At 40.5% G+C, this 14,104-nt stretch overlaps 1 protein-coding gene across 4 annotated transcripts in view; it reads right to left on the bottom strand.

Moving 5' to 3' along the window:
- Positions 1-14,104, bottom strand: part of MTA1 (metastasis associated 1) — a 71,524-nt gene that overhangs the window by 21,232 nt on the left and 36,188 nt on the right. For all 4 annotated transcript variants that reach the window (XM_031595742.2, XM_031595739.2, XM_031595741.2 and 1 more), the window contains exons 11-15: positions 9,139-9,197; positions 3,634-3,749; positions 2,696-2,847; positions 942-1,131; positions 459-548 (exon numbers count right to left, since the gene is read on the bottom strand). In XM_031595742.2, the coding sequence (XP_031451602.1) occupies positions 459-548; positions 942-1,131; positions 2,696-2,847; positions 3,634-3,749; positions 9,139-9,197 (607 nt within the window). The remainder of the gene's footprint in view (positions 1-458; positions 549-941; positions 1,132-2,695; positions 2,848-3,633; positions 3,750-9,138; positions 9,198-14,104) is intronic.

Below are 14,104 nucleotides of genomic sequence, written 5' to 3'. Positions count from 1 at the left end.
CTGTGCTTCACAAGCTGTGCTAAACCTGAGCAGCGCTGTGCAACATCTGAAAGTCTCCCTGGAGGAGCCAGTTGTGCTGCCCCAGACAGCTTGAAAATAGGAAGAACAGACTGACCAGTTGTTCCCAAAACATTACATCCAGGCCTGCATTAGCAGAGGGTAACTTGTCCATGCATGCATCATAGAATACAGCAAACAGTGCTGTTTCCCTCTACCTCGCTTAAGAAATAGAGCTTAGCAAGCTCCCAGTGGGCTGCTGAGCAACCAGGTCTGTCAAATTAAACAGGAAAAGGAAAAAGGACAAGTTCATGGGAACCTTCTCATCTTTTCTTGTTGTTTGTTTGTTTTTAAACCCAGAACAAGCATCTAAATCCAGAACAAAATGGAAAAACAAACAGCAGAATTAGCTTGTAGGGCTCTTTGCTTCTTTGGTTTTTGTTGTTGGTTTGTTTTAATACCTAAATACCGGAGTACTGCTTCTAAAGGCTTTCGAACCACTTGCTTTAATAGCAATGGGTTTTCAGATGCCTCTGGTAAACGTGCTGTGCCTGTAAAACAAAGAGAAAGAATTAGAGGGTAAAAAGATTAAGATACTGTAGCAGAACTACAGTGAATAACTGTGAATAACTCAGGTGTTCTGAGAGAGCTTTCCAATCAAAACGAGCACTTACAGGTTGCATGCATGCATGTCTCAGCAGCAAGATGCAAATACAGGAGAACGCCAAAGGTAACAGCAAACAAGAATGTTTTAAAACAAACACAAACTCATGAATTTTTAAAGTTATTTGTCTAGCCTGCCATCAGGTAGAGCACTCTACAAGTATAGCCAGATTTTGTGGGAGGGCTAACTGCAGGCAAGAGTATCAGGAATTGCAACTCAATAGCAAAGGAATCTCAAAAAACCCCTTTGCAAGTAGGTGCCCAGCTGCATCACCACTCACATTCTGCTTTGATTGCTGCACTGTTAATAGGCAGATAGGGATGTCTTGCAGCATGCCAGGGGCGTAAGATATCTCGACATAAACGTCTGGCAATTCTTGTCAGTTTTGTTGTATGAAGATAAAAAGCTTGTCGTGTCTTCATAGCAAACTTGGGGCTTCCACTGTTTCGCACTGGCACACCATGAGGACTCTAAAAGGAAAGAAAGAATTATTAGAGAGCCTTCAAAAGCAGAAAGAATAACATAAAGAATATCATATCACATGAGAAGAAACAGCATTACAGACAAAGCTATTTCCAGCACAGCTATGTACCACTTCCCAAATCTTACCATCAACGTTTGTTATCTTTTTCCAAAATATTTCAAAGGAGGTTTAGGGAGGTAAACATTTTCTCTCCACGGGGATTTATTTACTTCTAGGCTGTCCCAAATTTTAAAGCAGGGATCCAAAAGCCAGTCCTAAAAAAGTTGCTGGATTCTATCATATGATTTAGAGCTTACAGAGTTTATGAAAAGACTCTCAAATATTGGGTGCTTAGAGTTGCTCTGGATACATAATGCAAATCCTTTACAACAAAGCATTTGTAGGACGGAAAGGAAAATCAAAAGTAGCTGTATGGCCAATTTGCATCACAAGCTTACTTCCCAAAGCAAATTCAGGGCAGGGGAGAACATTTTTCTCTCAAAGTTGCAGGATTTTGTTTTGATTTCTACTCTGAACTCAATGAATCAATTTCCAGAGTTCACTATACGTAATAAAAAATAACACAGAATGACATTTATATACAACAGAGGGCAAAAACAGTATCTTTTTCATGAAAAGCAACAAAGCAAACCAATCAAATAATTGAAGCAGTATCTCCTTGCTAACCTGCCTATGGGTAGGGAAAATAAGGAAATCCCAGGTTAGGAAGAACAAGGTTTTTCCCTCTCACACTGTTTACATATGTTTTAACTAATAAGAGCTATAGGGCTGATAAAAGCTAGTGGTTATTTCTGCACCTAAGTCACTTCAGATGGCAAACAGAAGCTAGGAAAACAGAGAGGTGAAAGGAGAGAAACAGAACAAGAAAGCAGTGGGAGCAAAACTAGTAGACAAAAAAGAATCAGAGAACAGAAGGCAGTGTGTACTACTCTTCTGTCCACAGCCACTGTAGGGTGCAGATGCTCTTTCCAATCAACTCAACTTATGATGCTTTGAGCTTACTTTGAGTAAATGCCATAGGCAAAGAGAAGCTCAACAAAATGCTTACCCAAAGACTATACAAAACAAAGGAGGACTAATTAACAAAACAGGAGGAAGCAGAAAAACAAGATAGGGAATCTCTAAAAAGCCACTAGCTATCTGAGATATCTAATTCTGAAAACGCCTTGGGAAAGGGAATGATTTTCAGGAAATAACAAATGCCTTTATGCAAAAATCAGTCCTCATCCCCCTACAACAAAAATCATGGAAATGGACTATCAGAAACATGGGCTGGTATCCCAATTCTTGCCACGAGGTTCTGCTGTGCATTTGCTGGCTAGTTTGCTAAACAAATCACCTGGTGTTTTTTCTTCTTGCGGCAGCACTTGGCAACAAATGACATACAGCTGAAGTTAAGTCATGAAATATCAAAACCCAAGGACTACAAGGGGGGTTGAAGGCATTCTTTTTGTTGTCATATGTTTAAGAACAGTGAACTGTTAGTTAGAAATCACGGCACCAAGCTTCCCAGACAAGATCATCAAGGGGTCTGTTGTGCTGCTACCTACCAAATTATTGCGGTTTGGTCCTGGTCTCTCTCCATCTAACCGAGTTGGCATTTTCAAGCCACCGTATTTCTTCCAGTACGTCCAACAGGATGCACAGAGGCGACACTGCATGTTAGGGGGACCCCAAGAATACCACTGGTAAGACTGTGTGGCTAGAGATAACAAAGGTGGAAATTATATATGTCCTTAAACGGGAGCGCTTTTCAGAGCTTATTTTCTTTAGAACCATTACAAAAGAAAGCCCACATGATAAAGACAGTGCAAAAAGACCTTAAAAACCTCATATTGGCTTTACAGTCATCACCAACGTTGTTATTTCACTGAAATTACACACAAAACCCTGTTAAAACATGAACAGAAGAAACACATAGCAGGATGGGAAAAATTCCTGCCAACAAAACTGAATTTTGCAATACTGGTCGACAACAATTTCTGCAGGGAAGGATGAAAGACTCTCATTTTGTGAACTCCCCATACATTAATTTTACAATGGAAGAACATAAGGCAAGTCTGTGACTTGACTCTTCTTGCAGTCCTATGTCACAGAATCCAAAGGCTCTCTGTACAGGAGGACAAGCGTTAGAACTCAGTATATTGGTACCAGGCAGCTGATCAAATACAGACATATTCCATATTTTGAAATGCATTAAAAAAATATGAAAACTGATCAAGTTCACAGCTTGCTGACTGAAGTCTCTGCTCAATAGCTACCCACAATTATGTAGGACATTTACTAACTCACCTTTATGTACTTTATGCTAAGCAATGTAAAAGCAGTGACTTCAAAAAACATTTTGCTTAAGTGCTGCTATGTCAAATTTGGTTCCCCCACCATTGCAAAGCCTTCTCTGCCACCCACACCACACAGCTTTTCCCTTACTGCTTACAGCACAGCACTTGCTCCCTATGCACGAGTGCCATATTTGCATGTCACTTACTATAACAGCTTTCACAGGCCCGTCCTGCTGCCGCGTTCTGTGCCTGTACTCCAGTACCATTTACCACTCCTGGTTTGACATTATTTACATTGATCTGGTTGGGGTTTGGCTTGTTACTTAAAACACAAAGCAAAAAGGAGGACAAACGTTAATCAAGGCATGTAATTTCCTGTGTGACTTAAGAAAAACCATGGCTGAAAACATTGGAAATGGAAGATTTATGTTTCCTCGTGTCGCTTTCAATAGAGGAGTTGTACTTACCAGAATCCAACATTCACGAACACACTCTCTCTAATGTCCATATTATATTAGTTAGATGCCATTTTTAAGACACTCAAACCACATAAAAGCTACAAACAACCAGGGCAAGGCAGGAAACCTGATTACAGTCCCAGGCATTTTAATCCAGCTGGCAAAGAGACCTTATCTACAGATCTCTCCCTATCCTCAATGTGAAGATATTTTATGTAAGTCTCCAAGATGCAGCACAGGGGATGGAGAAGGAGAGATAGGCAGAGAAAGACTAACCTTTGCCTTAGTGAGGTTAAGATAACCCTAGAAATAACTGTCACACACATATTTTCACATTGTCTTACTGCAAAGGTTTGTATCATGTTGCCACAATTTGCAGGAGAACATTCAATACTTTAAATTAAATCTTTGGATGTAGCACATAGAGCCATTAAGGAATATAAACCTTCTTACAAGACTTAATCTATAATCTGCACTCCTCCCACTAAGCACTTCAGCTTCTTCTAAATGCAAAAAGTCCCAATATTTAACATCCTTTGAGCAAGAAATCCATTAACATCTGTCAATACATTCTGACACAACAACATCTGAATCATCTCTGCTCATCCCTATACACTGCTAAAGATGTTGACTCAGGAAAATAAAAAGTTACTGGCAGGAGCTGAAAACGGAAGGGCAAGCAAAACCTTGGCATGGAGAGCAAGTGGAAGAGTACAGAATCTCTTTGGAAGCTGTCAGAGAGAGAAAAGGAGACATTCAAAAGAACCTTGGCATGGGAGGGGGAGGTGGGGGGGGAGGACAAGAAGCATGGAGAATCAATATTTCAGGGACAGACTTTGGGGAAGTGGAGGAAGATGGGACGAGTCATGTGAGAAGGTTTGGAGAAGCACACAGAGGGCTTACAAAAACCACAAGGACTCCAAAAGCTGCTGTAAGGGGCTCAGCCCCTCGAAGCAACAAAAAGCATGCAGCCTGTGGGGCAGGCTTCTGGATGCAAGCCCAAATTCTAACGCCAATTACATCTCACCCACTTCTTACCTGAAAAATGAAGGGAGTGGACATAATCTTTGGTTTTCACCTAATAAATCAGTGTTTTGGAACCCACATATTCAAGGAGAAATGTCTTAAAATGGGCTCTATTAGACAGCTTTCTGAAAACACATGTTCTTACATGTCAGATGGGCAGCTCTAAATGACACAGAATATTCACTGCTTTTCATTCAAGAGCATCATTGGTGAAAAAAGGTCAAATGAGTTCTTTCTAGTGTAGCATCAGTGGTGGTTTCATCACCTCAGCAGTGACTCCAGAAAGCAAAGAATTTCCAAGTGACCAAATTCTGAAGTTAACTGACCCTTGCAGCTCCAGCACAAACTCTACCAGAAAGTTTACACCACCCTGTAAGCCAGTAGAGGCTGACTTCCTCTTCATTTGAAAACATCTGGCGAGGCTCAGTAAAGCCCCATTTCTGTAGTGGCACAGCAGGTTCTGCAATGAATGACCTCCACAAACCACGCATGCATTTGGTAAGGAGGTGGGCAAACATGTTGGGGTTTTGGAAGTCTACAATCAACGTAGCTGTAACAAGCACCAGAAAGTGCCCTGCCCCAGAGCTGAGCTTCAGCTTCAAAGCATGTGACAACAACATCAGGGCAGCTGTTTCCAGCAGATGAGAAGCAAAAGGTTCTTGATTGTTGATGATTTGTTAATGAAACTTGTTTGATAGCACCAAACCCTGCTCCGGCTATTAACAAGAGGATCAGATGAATAACTCAATGAATCATTAAGCAATTAATGAAGCTGAAGTGAAAAATGTAAAGGAGGTAGTGAGAATACTGATTGGGTGGTAAACTATCATTTCCGTTTCTTAAATCAAGAGTAGAAGCCTCCTAGATGGATTTCAGCTGCAATGGAGCACTGTTAGGAGGGAATAGGGATGACGAAGCACAGGTTGCAGGGCTGTGTTATGCAGATCAATGTAATCTGAAGAGATGGAGATGAGAAAGCATGTGCAGAAAGAAGGCAACCATCAGACAAAAGGTAGCCCTGAGCCATGCAGAACAGCACAGGCACAAAATTTTAGCAATTAAAAGTAACAAACTTAATGCTGCCAGTAAATGATTCAGTGACTAAGGAAATGGTGCTAGATGCAACAGAATAATTAAGAAATAGAGGCTCGAAAATAAAAAACAGGATCAGTTTTTAATCCTTTGTAAGGAACATTTACTCCATCTACCTTTATGCATCTAATCCAAGGCTCTGGATTCCTTTTCCATACAAGAGAGCTCTTATCACAGCTCTCTGGGTTTCTGTAAATACCTGCTTTTTGTGGAAAAAAGCCTTTTGTTTTCTAAGTGTTGAAGGTCACTCTTAACTAGAACAGCTACAAGGAAAGAACAGCATTACATCTCCAAGTTTCCCATGCTGCAATGAATCTCAGCATCATTAAAAAAGAAAAAAGTCCCGCACCTCAGGCAGAGGATGACAAAGAAACAGATAAAGGAATTATCTTCAGCTTGCCAAGCAGTCTCCCTTTGTAATCACTGAGAGCTTTGACCTAATCCTCCAATTTCCCCATTAGCTTAAATTAAAAAAGAGGCACGGGGAAATATGATTCCCCTATTTTACGATGTTTGTGAGGTAGTATTTACAGCTCATGGAAGTGCTTCAAGATCCCGAGATAAATCAATGCATTCTATGTGCAATACTTTACATCTACAGATATAATTAGAATTAACATTTTACATCAGTACATTTTAGAGACTGGAGACTCTAAGTGTTTTGAGCACTTCGTTTTCCCCTTGCTGTTCCCCTGCTGATATCGTTTGGATTAAAGCAAAGGAGAAAAGCTGCAAAACATTGCATGCCTTAGCCTTTATGATTTGCAGATGTCCTAATCCCCACAAGCAACAGCTCAACAAGCAACTGTCATCGTACAGAAGCAAGTAACATAAGATTTGTAAAACCAGAATATGACTCTCACAAAGGCTTAAGAAGTAAGTTTGGCTACAGAAGTCATGCACAGAAGAAGAACGACTGAGACTGGAAGAAGAACACTGTGCAAATCCTACCATTACATGGCAAGATGAAAAGAACAAGAATATGGAATCTCTCTGTACATTCAGATTCTGCTACTGCTTTATTTAACACCACTCCCATCGACACAGCCCTAGAGATGCCTCCCAAAGCCACACACAAGCACTGGGTTCAGTCACATCAACTACAGATCTCTGCCCAGTACTGGGGCTCTTCTTGGGAGGAGCACAGAAACTGATGTCCAACATCCAGGATGTTGCCTGAGGACTGGAGAACCTCACATCAATCACATGAACGACTGCAAAAAGCATGCAGTCTCTCCATGCTTCAGTTCCTCATATTATAAATTTGTGGTATACTCCTAGATTAAAAAATATCAACTACAAAGCTTCACTTAGAGCCCTTATCTTTCATTGTATAATATACATGTAGGATGACAGATCACTCTTGAAGGCTGCTTCTATTATTTTTCCTGCTATTTTTCTTCCCTTTGCTCTAGATTTTTCTATTAACATTGCAGGAACAAATGAAAGTCCTACCACTGGAAGTAAACCAGAGACAAATGATATCCTTCTGGGCCTCTACTTGCAAACAATTTTATTCCAGTTATTGCTGGAAAAGGTTTCACTCAATCAGCTGATGTGTTTCTGCACAGGTCTTGTGACAGGCTACATCCAGTAATTTATTATGGAGCTGACAAGAAGATCGTTATGATTCAAGCCTTGAAAAGGAATGGGCTCAGTAACACGATAAGGACAAATCAATAATGCTGATATCTAGATCCTTATACTGTGTATTGCTTTTAAAAGCTAAGAATATAATCTTCTAGGGCAAAAGGCAATGCAGGTGCAATATATTCATATATCATGTGCCAGATCTTGCAATGAAACTCGAGTAGAAATAATCTAAAATTTTTGAAATACTTAAGTTGTTGCCACATTTGCAGGTATTAATAGGGCAAAAAAAAAAAAAAAAAAAAAGGAGCAGAAACATTCAGGTGGGATTGTCACATACACAACTGATATTTTTCCTGATACATACAAAAGGATATTGAAGGAGGAGCTAAATTTGTAATCCATTTTGTCAATTAATATGTAAGTTTAGGAACAACACTGATAAAAGTCATCTGTGACTGGAAATAAACACCAGAGACAGACTTGTCCTGAAGCAGAGAGGTAAGTTGCTGATTTGATTGCATTCTCTAGATAGCAACAAGAATTATCTTGCTGAGATTAAGGGCTAAGGGACAAGATACCACTCCAGACAGTCATTATCAAATGAGCACCATAACCTTTCAGAAACAAAGCCCTACGTACACACATTATAATCCAACATCAACAGAAGACTACCAACCTCTCATCTGCAATAACCTTTTGCATTTGCAGTCCAAATTACATTGGCTTTTGATTTCCAAGCTTAGCCCATTTTGAGTTCACATTTAATTTGATGTCCAGTGTCCCCCCACACATCAACATCCTCCAGAAAAAGGCAATACTGTTGGAAAATGGCATGACGAGCTCTGTTTGGCTTCACTCTGAACATTACACCTATGCTTTGGTAAATTCACATGGGAGATACTGACGATAATTAAGGAAAACAGATGCATTAGGATTACACAATTTATTATTATTGTTATTTGTTATTGTTGCTTGCGCATAACAGTATGGACCTGCTAGCAAGTCCCCAATAGCACAGTCAATATAGAAGACAAGCAATGGTTGCTTCAGGAAGCATATGATACGAGGAAAAGGAGCAACGTGACAGCAGAGCAACGTAACCAGGAAAGCCCTGAAGGGAAAGCCCTCAGCTACCCTTGGAGGAAACACTCTGTGCTCCTGAAGCAGGAGGTCAGCTCGTGGGAACAGCTCAGCCCTTTGTACGCTCAGAGCAGCAGCAGAGGCACGCTGGGAGGAGCGCTGCTTTGTTCTCACCAGCTTTGAAATACTACAGCTATCATCTTCTCTTCCACAGGGCTCCGAGTTGTTTATTAGCATCTGGGTGTTTAGCATTAACTCAGCTAAAATAAAAAGGAACTCAAGCCTATTTAAGCGTCAGCAAAAGGCTCGTTATATTGGTAACCTAATTTAGTAATTCTCTGACATTGTTCAACTGTGGCTCTCATTATATAATTAAAGCTAATATATAACACTGACAGGCCATGGAAACTACTACCCCAGACACAAGGAAATAAAATAGAACAAAACAATAAAGATACTTACTAGTTGGGTATATACACTTGTTTTAGCTTGCTTTCTGCTTCTGCTGCTTTCAATCGTTTCTTTGAAAAGAAAAAAAAAACATCAGAAAGAAGGTTAGGGAAACAAAAAGAAAAGAAGGGCTATTTTACCTGGAGTCATGTAATGCACCTGTAAAAACACAAGCACTTATTAACAAACAAGTAAGTGCTCCTTTCATTGAGCAGCCACTACAAAGTTCTTTTCAAAGAGGAAAATATACATTGAAACAACCGTGGGCATTAATTGCCTATGCATGCAGCATTTTGAAAAAATCAAAATAAAAAAAGAAAGACTACAAATGACTAAGGACAATTTTTTCTTTCCTGTTCACTCCAATACAAACTCCAACATTGTTCCTTCCACACTGCTTTCTCCTCCCCTGCAGAGACAGATGTGACGTATCAGTCCTCCTTGGAAACACACACCAACTGGATGGGAGCAGGCATAGCAAAATACCTACTCCATCATATTTCCTCAACAGGTGAAAGAATTTGAGTTTGAAGGAAAGACTCTGTTGATGGTCCTCTTATTTATTCTTCTTATTTTAACTGATTGAAAACTGACTCACAGCTGGAGATTTTCTTTTAAAGGCTGCCAGTTTAACTAAGAACTAACACAGAACTAACAAAACTGCTGGTTAATGATGGCATGTGATCACTTCATACTAAATATCAGCCATGGGCAACCCATCTGCTTCAATTCCTAAAGGCAAAAAGCTTTCTGTAGAAAGTACTAACGTCTGACCCTCTTGTAGACAAAAAGAAAACAAACTCCAGGCACAAATGTTTGCAGTCAGGTAGCAGAGAACATCAAAGGGGTTAAAAAGAGTTTAACTATACCAAACAAGCTGCTCCTGGTCAAAACCATATTTCCCAGAAGATGCTAAGGAGCATAACAAAGATACATCCAAGGAAAAACACAGACAAAACAAACAGCCCTTCAGAGCATGGGGAAGCACACTAAGAAGTATATTTGTTTCTTTATACAGCCTTATTTTGGTAAAAAAAACAGCTATTCCATCCATGATTCTGGAGGAGATAGATTACAAGATCCTTTCAATGGGAAGTGGACGATAAACGCCTTCAAAACGGCACTGCTCCCTTCTCTGAACAAAGCATGTGGCACAAGAAACAACAAGGCAGAGGAAGACAACGAGCAGGAGCTTTGCTAACTGGCCAGGAACTCCTTTCAAAACTCAAACCTTCACATTCGTTAAATAGTAAAAAGACACATTCTATGGTTCAAATGCCTTCCTTACTACATAAACAAACTTAGCCTTGTCCCTGGAGGAGTTCAAGGCCAGGTTGGATGGGGCAGCCTGGTCTAGTGTTCAATGTGGAGGCTGGTAGCCCTGCACGAGGCACAAGGGTTGGAGCTTGATGATCCTTGAGGTCCCTTCCAACCCAAGTCACTCTATGATTCTATGAAAGGAACCTCTGGAGGCTTCTACCCCAATCCCCTACTGAAGGCCCACGCTATTCAACACCAAGCCAGTAACAGCAGCCTGCATAAAGCCCTGAGAATGCTTTCCAGACAAACCAGCAGGGCAGTGTTTGCCAGGGGCTTCACTCGTATTCTAGACAAACAGATTAGTTCAATTTGTTTACTATTTTTTTAAATGAGCAGCCTCAAGGCACAGTCTCGGAAAATAATAACTGTAAAGCAGAAGTCAGCATCTGCATAGAAATAAGAAGCACAAGAAAATGTAATAGAACTGGAAAAAAAAAAAAGTGGCACATGGGAATATATAAATTCTTTTTATAGGGACATGATGGTCACGTGTGAAAACAATTAAGTAAAAGCTTCCAGTAAGCACAAAGCTTGCTTTGATCAGAGGGACAGCCTGAAGCATGTTCTCCATTTGACAGCCTGACAGTCCCTCACCAGAACTCTCTGGGCTCTGAAAGAACTCCCTTTCCATTTTCCAGCAAACAGAAGTCAACCCATCTTAAAAACCAAAGAATGAAGATGTCAAAGAAGCCTAACATCAAATGTTGATAAACACTTCCACTACTGCTTGATGAACTTTGTACAAGAATCACATTTCCTTGAGGGCAAAGCAGGAAATTCAGGGAACTTCCACTGGTACAGAACTCGTTTGTTCTGATTTTTAAATTTCCACTAGATTTCTACTGGAAATTGAAGGGGAGGGAAGGGGAAACTGCAGTATTCTTGATTAAAGCTCCCAAGGGCACTAGCTAGAGTCATTATGCTGTGACAGTTTTGGAAATCTATGAATGGAAAAGCTTCATGCAAGCACAAAGCATTACCAATAGCAGAATTATTTTGCTATTTGCAATCTAAAGTCATTTGCCTTGGAGACATGGTTAATTTAGCCTGTTAAGCAACATTTTAGGGAAGGGATGATGAATGGTAACACCAGATTTGACTTGTGACTGATGACATGGTGCAAGCTCTGAGCTACCAGCAGGTCACCTGGGCTCAGCAATACTCTCAGCTGCTTGAGATCAAGGCCAAACATTTCATATAGCACATGCCTTTATTACAGTCTAGTGTACCTGAAGGCTTCCAGAAGGCCCTACAATGAGCTGGATAGTGAGAGGTTGGTTCTGCACTGTTTGTAGCTGTGGATGACCAGCAGTGCAAACTTCAGGAGCCTCTGCTCCCTGGCAGGGACTGACAGCAGAAAGTACAAGAATGATCTCCCCATAGAGAAGTGCTCTGCTGGGTTCCTTTGCCTGTTAGGGATGGATTTGTGCCTTAACGTTCCCATCCACAAAAGAATCCTGTTTGTAACTTCTAGAGGCTTGGCACAAATGAGATCTTGTATCTCTAACTTACATATGCATATCCATCTATCTTAAGCATATCCTCATCACATTTTCCCTACTAAAGGGAGATATTACATACTTTTTCTTTTTTAAATCTCCCCTAGGACTAAAGAATTAAAAGTACATTAAAATACTGTATATGAGTCAGTGCAAACACCTGTCCTTTTTACAGCTTCCCCCCAGAGTTAACATCTTTCATTCTACCCACTAAGCTTGAAAGGTCTTAAAATGCAATGCATTACAGCAAACAAATGTTTGTGAACCATTTTCAGAAGAGTCACTGTTCATAAAGAGAAAGTAACAGAAGAAATCCAGGACTGCAGAGGATATTTCAAGGTCCACAGTGCAAGAGTTGGGTTAGCAGACAGTATGGGGGCATCTCAAATATTGAGCCCCTTTTAGTTCACTCTGGGAAAGAATATTCTCTAGCCTGTGCTTTCTGGATTTAGGAGAATCCAAGTTTTGCATCTTTCCCCCTCAATACCCTGAGCACACCACGTTGCTGGGAGGCACGGGGAGGTAATTAGGACATGATGCATTTGGCAGAAGTGCTTCCAGCTGCCAGGGCTCCTCCAGCACTGATGCACAATACCTCCAGCCTCTGTTAATTGCTTGCCAAAACTACTCCAGTTCCAGGATACCGCAGGATTAATAGGAGGTGTTTGGGGACAGCGTGTCCTACGTATGTGGAAAAGCATTTCTCTGATGTTATTTCTACTTTGCTAGCACGCAGTACTTCATGAATGCTAGTACATTAGGATGCCACTCAATGCTCTTGCCTAGGTACAAAGGTTAGTTTTCCTCAATAAAGATGTTATCTATCTGCATCAAGACCTACCAGAGCTCCCTCTGCCTCAAGTTGTGAAATTCACTGGCACTTCCATTTTCTCCATCTCCTCCTTTACATTTTTGCTTTTCCAGCTCCACATACCTTGAAACCAGTTCTGTCTTTTCTCCTACTTAATCTCTGCTGTGCAGCACTTTAATAGCACTTCTACATAATAAAAAGAGAACAGAGCAGGAATTTGTAATGTTTGAGCTCCCTCTTGAAGTTTCACGTTCCTCAAGCACAAATGAAAACGCAGTAAGACTTATATCTTTCACTCTCAAAAAGCTGGATAGCATTACACTTGGAAGTTTACAGGACTTCCCCTCATGATACACAAAACAGCATTAAAGATCTTCAAACAAACAAACAAGAACCTCATCCTGGAACACACAACTACTTCAGAACTTGACTTGCACTTTGAATGATAACACAGTCATGCCCAAACACCACACAACTCTTAAAGAGCTTTCAGATTGCTCCTGAAAGTAGTCCACAGGAAAGTGAATGTCAGTTCAAACCTTTTTAAACCAAAGATATATGCTGCTTCTGAATCAACTTATGTGAAATCTGACTAAAAAAAAAAAAAAAAGTATTCACAGAAGGCAGGGGACACTGCATTTCTTCAGGCCATCTCCAAAAAGGTTCCTCTGACAGAACAATGTGCAGAATTTCAACAGCCCATCGACACTGCAGTGGAAGAATCATTCCTTCTAGCAGATCTGTTCTTGGAGAGCTGGATCTCCACTTCAAGTGACTGAACTTTAATTATGCCAATAACTACCAAAAGCAAAAGTGTAGCTCAAGACAAATATAAATCACTGTGTAAAAGAAATCCAAGGAATCCACGCTCTGAAGCAAGTCCTTTTGTGTCCTTTTCAACCACATCAGCCTATTCACAAGGCAAGGAAGTGCTGTTATGTTTTCCCATCCTAGGTGTACCAAGCAGCCCTCTCCTTCCCCTCCACACAAGCACAAACATTTCTGCATGCTAGCACTTCAATCAGTAGCATCTTGTGTTATTTATTTCCAAAATATTCTGACTACAGGAGCTCTAGTTTTAAGCTTGCACAGGGCTCCATGCTTTGCCTATTGCTCAGTCCTGAGAAAAATTTTTCTGCTCAAGTCCACTCAAAATTCAGCTTCCTTCATGGCACAGATTTTTCTTCAGGGATATGACAGAGTTCTTTCTTGATCCAAGAAATTCTCAAAGGAAATACAGAAGAAAGCAAACACTTCCCAGTAACTGGTTTTCAAACCAGGCAGTCTACATGTGATGAAGCCTTCCCAACAAAGTTGTGCAACTCTCAAAAACAGTCAGCTTAAATTA

This window comes from Phasianus colchicus, chromosome 9 (genome assembly GCF_987193195.1).
Source record: "Phasianus colchicus chromosome 9, bPhaCol1.hap1.1, whole genome shotgun sequence".
Taxonomy (NCBI): domain Eukaryota; kingdom Metazoa; phylum Chordata; class Aves; order Galliformes; family Phasianidae; genus Phasianus; species Phasianus colchicus.
Note: the sequence above shows the minus strand (reverse complement) of the source record. Positions and strands in the feature narration are given on the sequence as shown.